The sequence below is a fragment of the Schistocerca piceifrons genome, chromosome 1 (assembly GCF_021461385.2).
Source record: "Schistocerca piceifrons isolate TAMUIC-IGC-003096 chromosome 1, iqSchPice1.1, whole genome shotgun sequence".
Classification (NCBI taxonomy): Eukaryota; Metazoa; Arthropoda; class Insecta; order Orthoptera; family Acrididae; genus Schistocerca; species Schistocerca piceifrons.
The window spans coordinates 811,794,560-811,809,494 of NC_060138.1; the positions used below are offsets into that span (position 1 = coordinate 811,794,560).

Consider the following 14,935-nt stretch of genomic DNA (forward strand, 5'->3'; position numbering starts at 1 on the left):
GGATCCGTATCAGGTCGGGTTGACAGAGGAGATAGAGAAGATCCAAAGAAGAGCGGCTCGTTTCGTCACAGGGTTATTTGGTAAGCGTGATAGCGTTACGGAGATGTTTAGCAAACTCAAGTGGCAGACTCTTCAAGAGAGGCGCTCTGCATCGCGGTGTAGCTTGCTGTCCAGGTTTCGAGAGGGTGCGTTTCTGGATGAGGTATCGAATATATTGCTTCCCCCTACTTATACCTCCCGAGGAGATCACGAATGCAAAATTAGAAAGATTCGAGCGCGCATGGAGGCTTTCCGGCAGTCGTTCATCCCGCGAACCATACGCGAATGGAACAGGGAAGGGAGGTAACGACAGTGGCACGTCAAGTGCCCTCCGCCACACACCGTTGGGTGGCTTGCGGAGTGTAAATGTAGATGTAGATGTAGATGAACACCTTTGGTGACACCGTCTCTGGCGGGTCGCTTGAATTTCAATGCTACTTAATTCTGAAACGACGCAACGTAGAAATATTTTTTTTAACAATTATTTCTCAGCACAAACCATCCTGTAACACCCTTACAAGCTTTTCGAACTGTTTCCGACCAGCCTGTGTAAGGTGACCGGTTTCAACAGCACTTCCCGATCATATCGAGGCCAGATATCCGTTACTGTAGTAACTCGTAAGTTCACTTGTCCTGTAAGCTGTTAGTTAGTGACCAACTATATGACCTGAAACGGGACAACATATGTAAATAATGTGTAGCGAGCTAGATAATATAATAATCAGGAAGTCCTATGCATCAATAAACATGCAGTAGTGGAGAAACATCAAGTAGTGGAGAACAATGCAGAAATCCACGTGCTCGTCATTCCAGCACGCGAGGACAGAGGGTGGAGAGCGCCGCTGACGCTGCCGCTGCTGCTGACCTGAGCATCTTGTCCTGGGTGGTGGGTCCTCCGGCCAGCTCCTTCAGCAGAAAGGTGCGCTCGCTCTGCCGGCGGGACGCCGGGAACCGCAGCCACCGCTCCAGGCCGAACTCCCACAGCTTCAGGGGGCCCCACATGAACACGACGCTCATGTACGACTCAGCGACGCTGCGAAGGAGATTTCACCACCACTTCAAAAAACACACACAAACACACGCAGAGCGACTACACTTGTCAATTTAAAAAAGTATTTACGGGAGCCCACTCACACCTTCCACGAGAAAATATACACGTCACAAAACCAGACGACTCAAGGTCATCTCACCTTGTTTCAATATTGCCAGGTACTGATAATTTTAGATGTTAGTATAAAATCTGAAAATCTGTTATACACCTCTGTTTTTAGTCTATAATGTGGTGGAGCACTTTCCAAAAGAAATTCTTGATAATCGTTCATCATCATCATTTAAGACTGATTAGGCCTATCAACGTTCAGTCTGGAGCATAGTCCCCCTTATGAAATTCCTCCATGATCCCCTATTCAGTGCTAACATTGGTGCCTATTACTTCAAAATCATTCTTAACCGAATCCAGGTACCTTCTCCTTGGTCTACTCCGACTCCTCCTACCGTCTACTGCTGAACCCATGAGTCTCTTGCGTAAACTTGCTTCTCCCATGCGTGTACCATGACCTCACCACCTAAGCCTGTTCGCCCTGACTGCTACATCTATAGAGTTCGTTCCCAGATTTTCTTTGATTTCCTCATTGTGGACACCCTTCTGCCATTGTTCCCATCTACGAGTACCTGCAATCATCCTAGCTACTTTCATTATCGTAACCTCAACCTTATTGATAAGGTAACCTGAATCCACCCAGCTTTCGCTCCCATACAACAAAGTTGGTCGAAAGATTGAACGGTGCACAGATAACTTAGTCTTTATCGTTATGAAAAAATAATACAATAGCAACAACGTTACAAGAAATTTTCATGGAAAACATCTTTTTACTCAATCTGTGAAAAAAAAACATAACTGTAACTTTTTATGACTGATAAAATACAGGGTGTATCAAAAAGAATCATCAGATTTAGCACGTCTATATTTCTGAAACTAAGAAATACATACAATGAATTTTGTTTCTTGGTGAACGGGAAGCTCAAAAAGATTTTTTCATACTTTTACATAAGTGCCCCCATTGAGATGCACGGCATATGACAACGCGGTATTCAGGTTGTTCCCACACTACAGCGAGCATGTCTTGAGTTATAGCTTCCACAGTTGCTGTTACGCGATGTCTCAGTTAATTCATTGTTGTTGGTAACGGAAGCACATTAACAGAGTCTTCTGTTGACCCCCACGAGAAGTAATCACATACAGTTAGGTCGGGTGACGTCGGAGACCAGTAATGTAAGGCTTGTAAGTAGGCTGTTTAAGTGTTTGTACACTCCTGGAAATTGAAATAAGAACACCGTGAATTCATTGTCCCAGGAAGGGGAAACTTTATTGACACATTCCTGGGGTCAGATACATCACATGATCACACTGACAGAACCACAGGCACATAGACACAGGCAACAGAGCATGCACAATGTCGGCACTAGTACAGTGTATATCCACCTTTCGCAGCAATGCAGGCTGCTATTCTCCCATGGAGACGATCGTAGAGATGCTGGATGTAGTCCTGTGGAACGGCTTGCCATGCCATTTCCACCTGGCGCCTCAGTTGGACCAGCGTTCGTGCTGGACGTGCAGACCGCGTGAGACGACGCTTCATCCAGTCCCAAACATGCTCAATGGGGGACAGATCCGGATATCTTGCTGGCCAGGGTAGTTGACTTACACCTTCTAGAGCACGTTGGGTGGCACGGGATACATGCGGACGTGCATTGTCCTGTTGGAACAGCAAGTTCCCTTGCCGGTCTAGGAATGGTAGAACGATGGGATCGATGACGGTTTGGATGTACCGTGCACTATTCAGTGTCCCCTCGACGATCACCAGTGGTGTACGGCCAGTGTAGGAGATCGCTCCCCACACCATGATGCCGGGTGTTGGCCCTGTGTGCCTCGGTCGTGTGCAGTCCTGATTGTGGCGCTCACCTGCACGGCGCCAAACACGCATACGACCATCATTGGCACCAAGGCAGAAGCGACTCTCATCGCTGAAGACGACACGTCTCCATTCGTCCCTCCATTCACGCCTGTTGCGACACCACTGGAGGCGGGCTGCACGATGTTGGGGCGTGAGCGGAAGATGGCCTAACGGTGTGCGGGACCGTAGCCCAGTTTCATGGAGACGGTTGCGAATGGTCCTCGTCGATACCCCAGGAGCAACAGTGCCCCTAATTTGCTGGGAAGTGGCGGTGCGGTCCCCTACGGCACTGCGTAGGATCCTACGGTCTTGGCGTGCATCCGTGCGTCGCTGCGGTCCGGTCCCAGGTCGAGGGGCACGTGCACCTTCCGCCGACCACTGGCGACAACATCGATGTACTGTGGAGACCTCACGCCCCACGTGTTGAGCAATTCGGCGGTACGTCCACCCGGCCTCCCACATGCCCACTATACGCCCTCGCTCAAAGTCCGTCAACTGCACATACGGTTCACGTCCACGCTGTCGCGGCATGCTACCAGTGTTAAAGACTGCGATGGAGCTCCGTATGCCACGGCAAACTGGCTGACACTGACGGCGGCGGTGCACAAATGATGCGCAGCTAGCGCCATTCGACGGCCAACACCGCGGTTCCTGGTGTGTCCGCTGTGCCGTGCGTGTGATCATTGCTTGTACAGCCCTCTCGCAGTGTCCGGAGCAAGTATGGTGGGTCTGACACACCGGTGTCAATGTGTTCTTTTTTCCATTTCCAGGAGTGTATGTTGGCAGCGCTATGCAGCGCTCTGCATTAATAACTCTGACAGCGCTGTGCGCTCTCTGTAACAGACTCTGTAACTGGTCGGACTAGCAGTTGGAAGTTAACAGTCAGCAGTGATGGAAGCTGGGAGTGAGTAGTCAGCAGTGATGGAGGTTAGAGGTTAATAATTTGCAGTGTTGGAGATTTGCAGGGTAATTTCCAAGAATGATTGCCTATCGAAGTCACTGGGTCCAAACGATACATATCGAACGTGTGATCGTAAATCAATCACGCGACTCCGGTGGCGGGCGTTGTTATCAATTATTTATTATAGTCATTTTTATCTGTTTTCCGTCGTTCCCTTAGTTGCTCTAAATTACATTCCTCCGCGAATGATTTGTGAGTTGCTAGGGAAACCCAGACGATTTATATCGTTAGTTCGTGGGACTGGACCCGTGGTCTAGGGGTAGCGTCTTGATTTATAATCAAAACGTCTTCGGTCCCGGGTTCGATCCCTGCCAGCATTGGCGGCCGAAGTTTTCCGGCATAAGAAGTCAGCCTCATTCTGCCAACGGCCTTGTCAAAGAGGGCGGAGGAGCGGATAGAGGTTCAGGGCACTCTCTTGTCCTAGGGGTGGGAAATTGCCCCTAAAGGCGGAAGAATCAGCAATGATCAACGACAAGAGGATACACAAAGCAATGGAAACCATTGCATTAAAGACACGTAACGTGTATCCACAGGACATGTGGCCTGTAATTGAAGAAGTGTCATGATGATCTCTCCATTGGCAAAAGATTCCGGAATAGTGTCCCATTCGGATCTCCGGGAGGGGACTGCCAAGGGGGTGGTTACCATGAGAAAAAGATTGAATAATCAACGAAAGGATAACGTTCTACGAGTCGGGGCGTGGAAATTCAGAAGCTTGAACGTGGTAGGGAAACTAGAAAATCTGGAAAGGGAAATGCAAAGGCTCAATCTAGATATAGTAGGGGTCAGTGAAGTGAAGTGGAAGGAAGACAAGGATTTCTGGTCAGATGAGTATCGGGTAATATAAACAGCAGCAGAAAATGGTATAACTGGTGTAGGATTTGTTATGAATAGGAAGGTAGGGCAGAGGGTGTGTTACTGTGAACAGTTCAGTGACCGGGTTGTTCTAATCAGAATCGACAGCAGACCAACATCGACAACGATAGTTCAGGTATACACGCCGACGTCGCAAGCTGAAGATGAACAGATAGAGAAAGTGTATGAGGATATTGAAAGGGTAATGCAGTATGTAAAGGGGGGCGAAAATCTAATAGTCATGGGCGACTGGAATGCAGTTGTAGGGGAAGGAGTAGAAGAAAAGGTTACAGGAGAATATGGGCTTGGGAAGAGGAATGAAAGAGGAGAAAGACTAATTGAGTTCTGTAACACGTTTCAGCTAGTAATAGCGAATACCCTGTTCAAGAATCACAAGAGGAGGAGGTATACTTGGAAAAGGCCGGGAGATACGGGAAGATTTCAATTAGATTACATCATGGTCAGACAGAGATTCCGAAATCAGATACTGAATTTTAAGGCGTACCCAGGAGCAGATATAGACTCAGATCACAATATAGTAGTGATGAAGAGTAGGCTGAAGTTCAAGACATTAGTCAGGAAGAATCAATACGCAAAGAAGTGGGATACGGAAGTACTAAGGAATGACGAGATACGTTTGAAGTTCTCTAACGCTATAGATACAGCAATAAGGAATAGCGCAGTAGACAGTACAGTTGAAGAGGAATGGACATCTTTAAAAAGGGCCATCACAGAAGTTGGGAAGGAAAACATAGGTACAAAGAAGGTAGCTGCGAAGAAACCATGGGTAACAGAAGATATATTTCAGTTGATTGATGAAAGGAGGAAGTACAAACATGTTCCGGGAAAATCACGAATACAGAAATACAAGTCGCTGAGAAATGAAATAAATAGGAAGTGCAGGGAAGCTAAGACGAAATGGCTGCAGGAAAAATGTGAAGACATCGAAAAAGATATGATTGTCGGAAGGACAGACTCAGCATACAGGAAAGTCAAAACAACCTTTGGTGACATTAAAAGCAACGGTGGTAACATTAAGAGTGCTACGGGAATTCCACTGTTAAATGCAGAGGAAAGAGCAGATAGGTGGAAAGAATACACTGAAAGCCTCTATGAGGGTCAGGATTTGTCTGATGTGATAGAAGAAGAAACAGGAGTCGATTTAGAAGACATAGGGGATCCAATATTAGAATCGGAATTTAAAAGCGCTTTGGAGGACTTCCGGTCAAACAAGGCAGAAGGGATAGATAACATTTCATCAGAATTTCTAAAATCATTGGGGGAAGTGGCAACAAAACGACTATTCACGTTAGTGTGTAGAATATATGAGTCTGGCGACATACCATCTGACTTTCGGAAAAGCATCATCCACACAATTCCGAAGACGGCAAGAGCTGACAAGTGCGAGAATTATGGCACAATCCGCTTAACAGCTCATGCATCGAAGCTGCTTACAAGAATAATATACAGAAGAATGGAAAAGAAAATTCAGAATGCGCTAGGTGACGATCAGTTTGGCTTTAGGAAAAGTAAAGGGACGAGAGAGGCAATTCTGACGTTACGGCTAATAATGGAAGCAAGGCTAAAGAAAAATCAAGACACTTTCATAGGACTTGTATACCTGGAAAAAGCGTTCGACAATATAAAATGGTGCAAGCTTTTCGAGATTCTGAAAAAAGTAGGGGTAAGCTATAGGGAGAGACGGGTCATATACAATATGTACAACAACCAAGAGGGAATAATAAGAGTAGACGATCAAGAACGAAGTGCTCGTATTAAGAAGGGTGTAAGACAAGGCTGTAGCCTTTCGCCCCCACTCTTCAATCTGTACATCGATGAAGCAGTGATGGAAATAAAAGAAAGGTTCAGGAGTGGAATTAAAATACAAGGTGAAAGAATATCAGTGATACGATTCGCTGATGACATTGCTATCCTGAGTGAAAGTGAAGAAGAATTAAATGATCTGCTGAACGGAATGAACAGTCTAATGAGTACACAGTATGGTTTGAGAGTAAATCGGAGAAAGACGAAGGTAATGAGAAGTAGTAGAAATGAGAACAGCGAGAAACTTAACATCAGGATTGATGGTCACGAAGTCAGTGAAGTTAAGGAATTCTACTACCTAGGCAGTAAAATAACCAATGACGGACGGAACAAGGAGGTCATCAAAAGCAGACTCGCTATGGCAAAAAAGGCATTTCTGGCCAAGAGAAGTCTACTAATATTAAATACCGGCCTTAATTTGAGGAAGAAATTTCTGAGGATGTACGTCTGGAGTACAGCATTGTATGGTAGTGAAACATGGACTGTGGGAAAACCGGAACAGAAGAGAATCGAAGCATTTGAGATGTGGTGCTATAGACGAATGTTGGAAATTAGGTGGACTGATAAGGTAAGGAATGAGGAGGTTCTACGCAGAATCGGAGAGGAAAGGAATATGTGGAAAACACTGATAAGGGGAAGGGACAGGATGATAGGACATCTGCTAAGACATGAGGGAATGACTTCCATGGTGCTAGAGGGAGCTGTAGAGGACAAAAACTGCAGAGGAAGACAGAGATTGGAATACGTCAAGCAAATAATTGAGGACGTAGGTTGCAAGTGTTACTCTGAGATGAAGAGGTTGGCACAGGAAAGGAATTCGTGGCGGGCCGCATCAAACCAGTCAGTAGACTGATGACCAAAAAAAAATGTTCGTGGGATGTCTGGTGTTCTTGACGTTTCTTCAGCTGATTCTCTCACATGGAAAAATCTAGTTCCATGTTTATCCAGCGTAGAAAATTGTTCAACTTTTTGTCGTAGACATGGAAAGAAGGAACTGTGTAGACTGTGGTGGTGCGAACTGTGTAAAACTTCGTAAGAACAGTGTCGATGCTGAAATACCGTTAAAATTTCATTGAGGACAGTGCGGAAATCGAACGAGATCACGTTAAATAAATGGTTCGACTCTTCCAAATTATCCATCCAGACCACCGTAATGGACTTCAACATGACGACAACACCGACGACGAGTGAGGTAAGTCGTCTCCTTTGCAATTACAAGTATTTTTGTAACGCACTTCTTTTGTCGTTGCTGTAGTGACCACCGTAAACATACTCATAACGCCCACCACCAGAGTCGCATGATCGATTTACGATCGCGTGTTCAATATGTATCGTTTGGACCTCGCGACTTCGGTAGGCAATCATCGTTAGAAACTACCGTTTGCAATATTAGCACGAGCGGACGGTCTGCATGTGTACCCGTCCCGGAGATTTATTACTGATGATTATATATACTTTTTTTGAACTGGTTGCCACTCGATACTGTAAAATTTAGTAAACACATTGTTTGCTCTGCAACAAAGTCTTTCCTTTACTAACCGCATGCGTATTAGTAGTTAGAGCCTTCAGTAGTTAGTATCTGTATTGCAGTAGTTTGTGTAATGAAGATGTTCGTGAGGTAAGTGACTTATGAACTGTACAGGTTATTGTTAGGATTTTCTATTAATTCAGGACCATTCTTTTGTATTAATTATTCGAAGTCAGGTTATAATTTTTTGAGCAGTCTGATTGCGTTGCGCCAGGATATTGTGGGTCAGTGTTGAGATGATAAAGACTAGCAAGTGACACTTGCATTCAATCTCAGTTACTGCAATTTAAGCAAAAAAAATTATTTTATTAAATAAAGAAGTTTCACCTGTCGACCCTTAGCCGAGGGTACCTCCCTGTAACCTTCTGATTTTTCTTGTAGTTTGAATAATTAGTGCATGATTAAAAGAAAATTAGTTATTGTCTACTGCTAGCGCGTAACTGTATATAGAGAATTGCCTTTGTAGTTGCAGTTTCTTATTGTATTACTGTATTGCAATGAGAAAAGCAGTTGTGGCATGCATGTCGATTTGCATTAAGTATCTCGCAGTCGAGTTCGCAAGTAATTGGATATTTATTATTGTCAGTGTTATTTAAGTGCGTCTTTTTTTCCAATTGTTTTAACTGTGTTATGATATGAAATGGTGTGATAATCATGGCGTGTGAAAAGTGTGACATTAAGCTGCAAAGCAAATTGAGAAATGATAGTGAAGACGAGCGTAGCGTGTTAGTAGCTCATTGTAATGAAGTGACAAATATTCAAGTCGGTAATTTGGTAAGAATGCACAGGGACATAGACCAGGCAGTAAATAATGGTGTAGATAGTGAAACAATCAGTAAACACGAAAGTATTGTCGATCGATCGTCCAGTAACAGATCGCCTCAGGAATCGGAAATGACAGAACCAAATCTTACAAATACCGTAGATTCAGGTTTTGCGCCATCACCTTTTTCTCAATTAAGTCAAGACTCACTCTCAGCTTTTCAAAATACGAATATTGCCGATGCAAATGCACTACCGAAAAGCACAAAGGAACATTTTCCAGACAGTAACATATTGTTATTACAATTTATGCAACAAATGGGACAAAAGCTTCAAAAGTTAGTCACAGTGGAACAAAGTCTTCAAGAACTAGACACAACGCTTGAACAAACACGTGAAAATTTAACTGCTGAGTTACTTAAAATCGAATTTAAATGTCAACAAGTTTGTAAAGATGTAAAAACACAAATTTGTGAGCATTTCCAGTCCATTTTTTTCGCGACATGAAAACGCATCACATAATCATGAAGCAGCCATAAAAGAACAGCGGATTATTGTGCACGACACCTTTCAAGCTAAAATTGACTCAGTTGCATCTACCTATTCGGTTATGCTACTTGCAAAAAATCAGGAAAACTTAAAAGACACAGTAGCTACGCTTTCAGCACAATGGACGCTTTGAAACTTGGTTCAGAAAAACACACTGAGGAAATCAGTTCATTATCGGAGAAAGTAGCCGAACTTTCGGATCAGTTCACTAACTTATCTACAAAGGTAGATGATGATCTGAATGACACAGGACCCGTAGCCTTCACTGACACAGAAGAGTATGAACAAATTAAGAAATTTAAACAAAATCAAAATCAAATTAATACGCAACACAAAAGAGAAATCCGGGAAGTACAAGATCAGTTGGCACAAATAATACAAGAATTACATATTTCAGAGGACACTCGCGCTCCAACACTGGAAGAGGGACTTAGAAATACGGAAAAGCCACAAAGTAATATCACAGGGTATTTCGGAGACTTTGAAAGGAGTTAGCAAGGTGCACCGTATTTTGAGATGGAACCACTGACACGACGTAACAATGGCCGATCTGCGACTCGCCGACATGATGATTTTGACTATAAGCTCTTCGTCACTATGCATAAATTTAAAACATTCCATAATTCTGTTAGGGACATACATCCACAAGATTGACTTCATCAATTTTCTCATTGCTTTCCTTCTAATTAGTCAATAGAGCACAGATTAGAATTTATGTGTGGCTATCTAGAAAATGAACCAGCTGTTCGAATGCGATCGGTTATTCGCGACTTTCACAGTAAAGGAGTTTTCTATCATGCCTTCCTTTCTGCGTATTGGTCTCAGGCTACTCAAGATCAAGTTAAACATTGCATCATAATGATGAAACACGTCGAACAATCTGAATTTTCCAGCGCAGTAAAATATTTTGAAGATATTTTGCACAAAAATCAGTATTTGACAAACCTGTACAGCCCCTCGGAACTCATCCGGATTTACTTAATTAAATTACCTGGACACTTAAGACATATTATTTTGGCAGGACGTTGCAAAGATAATATCGAAGCTTTTCAGGGATTTTAACAAGAATTGGAAATCGACACAGACCGTCGTGGAATGCGAAAACGGGAAAACACCACCAATTACAGGTCACATCCGTCACAATTCCGTGACGATAGCAATAATAACCGGACACGACAAGGTAGTGTAAATCGTGACAGCTGTTGGCAAAATAACAACAGTTACAAGGAAACATCACCTCTCCATGGTAATGAATATGACAGAGATAAGCAGACAATATAGAAACTAGAACAATTTTTATCAAGGGAGGCAAAATAACTTCAGACGCAACAGTCAACCTCGCAATTACGATTCCGGAAGAAATTCTCCACAACGTGATCGGCAAGAAAGAAATTACAAAAATTACCGACATGACAACAGACCTGAATTTAATCAGAACTGGCGTGATTCAAACAGGGCAGAGCCCCCTCTTCAAGTTGAAATTGTAGAAGATAGATCTCCAAAACCCAGTAACGAACCGAGCGAGGTGGCGCAGTGGTTAGACACTGGACTCGCATTCGGGAGGACGACGATTCAATCCCGCCTCCGGCCATCCTGATTTCAGTTTTCCGTGATTTCCCTAAATCGCTCCAGGCAAATGCCGGGATGGTTCCTTTCAAAGGGCACGGCCGACTTCCTTCCCCGTCCTTCTCTAACCCGATGAGACCGATGACCTCGCTGTCTGGTCTCCTTCCCCAAAACAACCCACCAACCAACCCAGTAACGATGCGCGACAACAAAGAGATAACAGACAATGACTTGCACCGCAGGCAGTCACAAACGTACTTATGAAGCTGACTACGTAGCTACCGTGACTTTTAGTTACGTGAAAATGGAAGACATTAGGGACATCTTACACCAGGAACATGATATTAAACAAAACAATATTGCATATCGTGTAATTCACATCACAGCAAATGACATAAAATTAATGGCTGTAGTTGAATCTGGCAGTCCTATTTCGGTAATTAGTGAAACAGCTTTCAGTAAATGTATAACAAATTGAAAAATTGCCCCACACTTCCTTTACGCAAAATTAAATTACAAGGTGCAATTTCTGGAAAAAGTGTAGATGTACTCCAACAAAACAGCTTAGAATTCTTTTGTCAAAGCCACAGATTTACTATGAATTTTCTTATTGTTCCATTATTGTCGACGGAAATCATATTGGGCGTAGACTTTTTGAATGAGTATAAGGCAATTTTAAACTTTCACGGTGCTGAAATAAGTTTAGAGAAAGAAGGTAAGTCTATAGCTTTGAAATTTGCCGATTGGCTTTCAAACCATGACGAGGAAATTAATCGGTTTTACCTCTTGTTAGAGTACAATTTGGAACTTTCGACGGAATTTGACACTATTAATCACTTTGCAAGCACTGACAGGGGTGTTATTGATGACGTATTAGATACTAACGATTAAATGCAGAATAAAATTCTAACAATTGAGAACTTGTAACACCATAGCTCTAATACTCTACTGATTTATTATGCTTTTGTTTTATTTAATGTTACATCGTTGAGCTTCTGTAAATGTGTTTGATTGAATCGACAACACCAAATTCTATACTCCTTTCGTTGTTAAAACTTTGATGTCATAATTTGGTTCTATGCAATGTAGTATACCTGTCATTTAAATTCTTTGTCTCAATTGGAGGAAGACAATACTTATTGTATACATTTGGAATTTGGGTGAATAATTTTTTGTATAAATGTCAATATATGCAAAGGTTCTGTTTTATTTAAACTATTTGTTTGCTGTTATGTAAACTGCTGATCCTCACTTAGGGTTCTTAGTTATTCTGTCTGTAAAAGTTGTTGTGGTTCCCCTCGGGAACGGAACTGTGTAGCAAGTGCAAATTGTGATTGGCCTAGGTATAAAAGGTGGAACCAAGAGTCAATCGGGGACGAGCTACCAAACTGTGCACTGCCATGTTAATGTTGTATATTGTGCTGGTTCCGAGAGAGGCTTTTTCTGCCACTTTCCAATGCCTCGGGTGGATGGATAAATAGCTGGAACGATTCTGGAATTGGTATCCATCATCGCCACCAAGAAGGGACAGAGTCCAGCAATTCTGCCTGCAAATCCACCTACCAGCATGCAGTTGCCACCACATTGCGCAGTCACTGTAACGCAATACTATAATAATGTACAGTGAAGGATCAGCTTATTGGATGTGTTAGTGTGCTCAAATATAAGGTAACTTATAATTGAATTCATGTACCTACCTTGTTTTTCCCTATCACAACACTTTTCAGGTTCCTCTCCATTTAAACTATGATTCCCGAGTGTCCTAGTTTGTGGAAAAAAATTAAGCATCAGAACATTAAATAATGTTGATTGATCTTGGGTAAGAAGGGAGTATTCAGATTTATCGTGGATTTAATGAAATTGTGGGAGGTAGTAAATGTAGTTTTGTGAAAGCCTCCCAGGGATGGAATCAGTCTAATTTAATGTTTTTGTGGAGTTTCAAAGCCTCCTATTTAATCATTTACTTGCAAGTAGAAGACTGTGGTAATAAAGACAATTTCCAGTTTCTTTTAACGATTAAAAGCTCTTAAAACTGAGGCTTATAAAGTTTTGCTTAGTTAACGATCATAGTGCTACCTGTAATAAATTCTAAAAGGTGAGTCAGTTTCTTGCACTTTTGTCAACATTGTGTTTCACTGTAGTAAAAGTGGAAAACTGCAATAGTAGAAAATTATATGTTCATGATTGCTAAGTGTTTGTCTCTTACGTATTGGAAGTGCATATTAATAGTATAACAGGATCCACAGTTTGTCTATTCTGCTAATGCTAGGTAACAAGTAACGGGAAGACCACTATTTATGAAAACCATAATTTCTTTATTCAAAAGATAGTGAGAAGCAACTGTTAGTGGATTCCAATTAACTCTCATTTTAAATAGTAAAGTATTTAACTGAGAGAGACTTAACCTGTGTCCAATTTATGATCCTGCAGTGAATGTTAATAGTAATGTTATAAAGACCATTCAGTTTGAACATGCCCTGAAAGTAATAGTGTGTTTCGGTATCTGTTATATTTTTGCCAATAGTTTGTGCTGCTCTAGCTGTTAGCTTCAATCTTACCGTAAACATATGTATGTGTCAGAGTTCACTGCACTCGCGTGTGACAAAGTATAGGTTGTGTTTATCCGTTAAAGTTACTAATGACTATTTTCTTGAACAAGAATGTTAATCATTCTCTTGCCTAATTAGGCTGGCGACCGTTTTCTTTATCCGTTAAACAGTACAGATAGGCAAAAGTTTTGTTTATTACTGTTCAAATATTTACGTAATTCTGACTTTCATTTCCGATAAGCCACCCCGTTAGGTACAACTCGGTCAACACAACAAAATTCCTCTCAGAGGATAACACTGCTCTGTTACTTTATACGATAATTGTTTTAACTAGATAGTTATATTTCACGACCTGCCTCCTACTTTAAGGTTACGGTATAGCAGTAGCAGACAGGAGTGTAATGACACTGATAGGCAGGACCTTTTTGACATTTTACATGCATATTCCACAGTTTTTACTCCCGAAACAGGAACAATTAAAGCAATCAATGCCAATTTCGGTTTCGTGAGCATACTAAAATTTGCGTTAGACCATACGAATTCCGGCACAGTATAGGGACCTTGTTAGAAAGGAAGTACAATCTATGCATGAAGAGAACATTATTGAACCTGCAGTAACCTCATATAGTAATCCATTACATGTTGAGAAAAAAAAATGGATCTATCAGGCTTGTTTTATATTCGAGACAAATAAATACCATAATCATTCCCGAAACAGATAGGCCTCAAGCGTTGTAAGAACTTCTTCAAAATTTTAATGGCATAAAAGTGTTGTCTTTTATTGATCTCAGATCCAGCTTTTATCAAATCGAACTTCATCCAGAATGTAGAAAATATAAGGCTTTTGCCGGTCGGAGTGGCCGAGCGGTTCTAGGCGCTACAGTCTGGAACCGCGCGACCGCTACGGTCGCAGGTTCGACCCTGCCTCGGGCATGGATGTGTGTGATGTCCTTAGGTTAGTTAGGTTTAAGTAGTTCTAAGTTCTAGGGGACTGATGACCACAGCAGTTAAGCCCCATAGAGGTCAGAGCCATATAAGACTTTTTTTCGGCGTTTGTTATCAATTTCAGAAGCTTCCTTTTGGTTTGAACATTTTTTCGGCAGCATTCATTCGTGGTCTAAATTCCACATTACCTGAGTTCTTAAAACGTCACATCACCTCATACGTGGACGATATTTTAATAGCAGAAGCATCTTTGGAAGAACATAATCGCATCCTCAAAAGTGTGTTACGTAATTTTGCAAATCTGGAATTACAGTGAACTTGGAAAAATTTGAATTTGGTAGGACAAAGGTGAAATTTTTGGGTCACATTATTTCTTCTGAAGGCATCTGGCCGGATCCTCAAA

At 42.2% G+C, this 14,935-nt stretch overlaps 1 protein-coding gene across 1 annotated transcript in view; it reads right to left on the reverse strand.

Annotated features, from left to right (window-relative positions):
- The window catches only part of LOC124789873 (aminopeptidase N-like), a 244,663-nt gene that overhangs the window by 41,513 nt on the left and 188,215 nt on the right, over nucleotides 1-14,935 (reverse strand). The window contains exon 14 of the mRNA XM_047257391.1: nucleotides 905-1,072. Coding sequence (XP_047113347.1) covers nucleotides 905-1,072 — 168 coding nt within the window. The remainder of the gene's footprint in view (nucleotides 1-904; nucleotides 1,073-14,935) is intronic.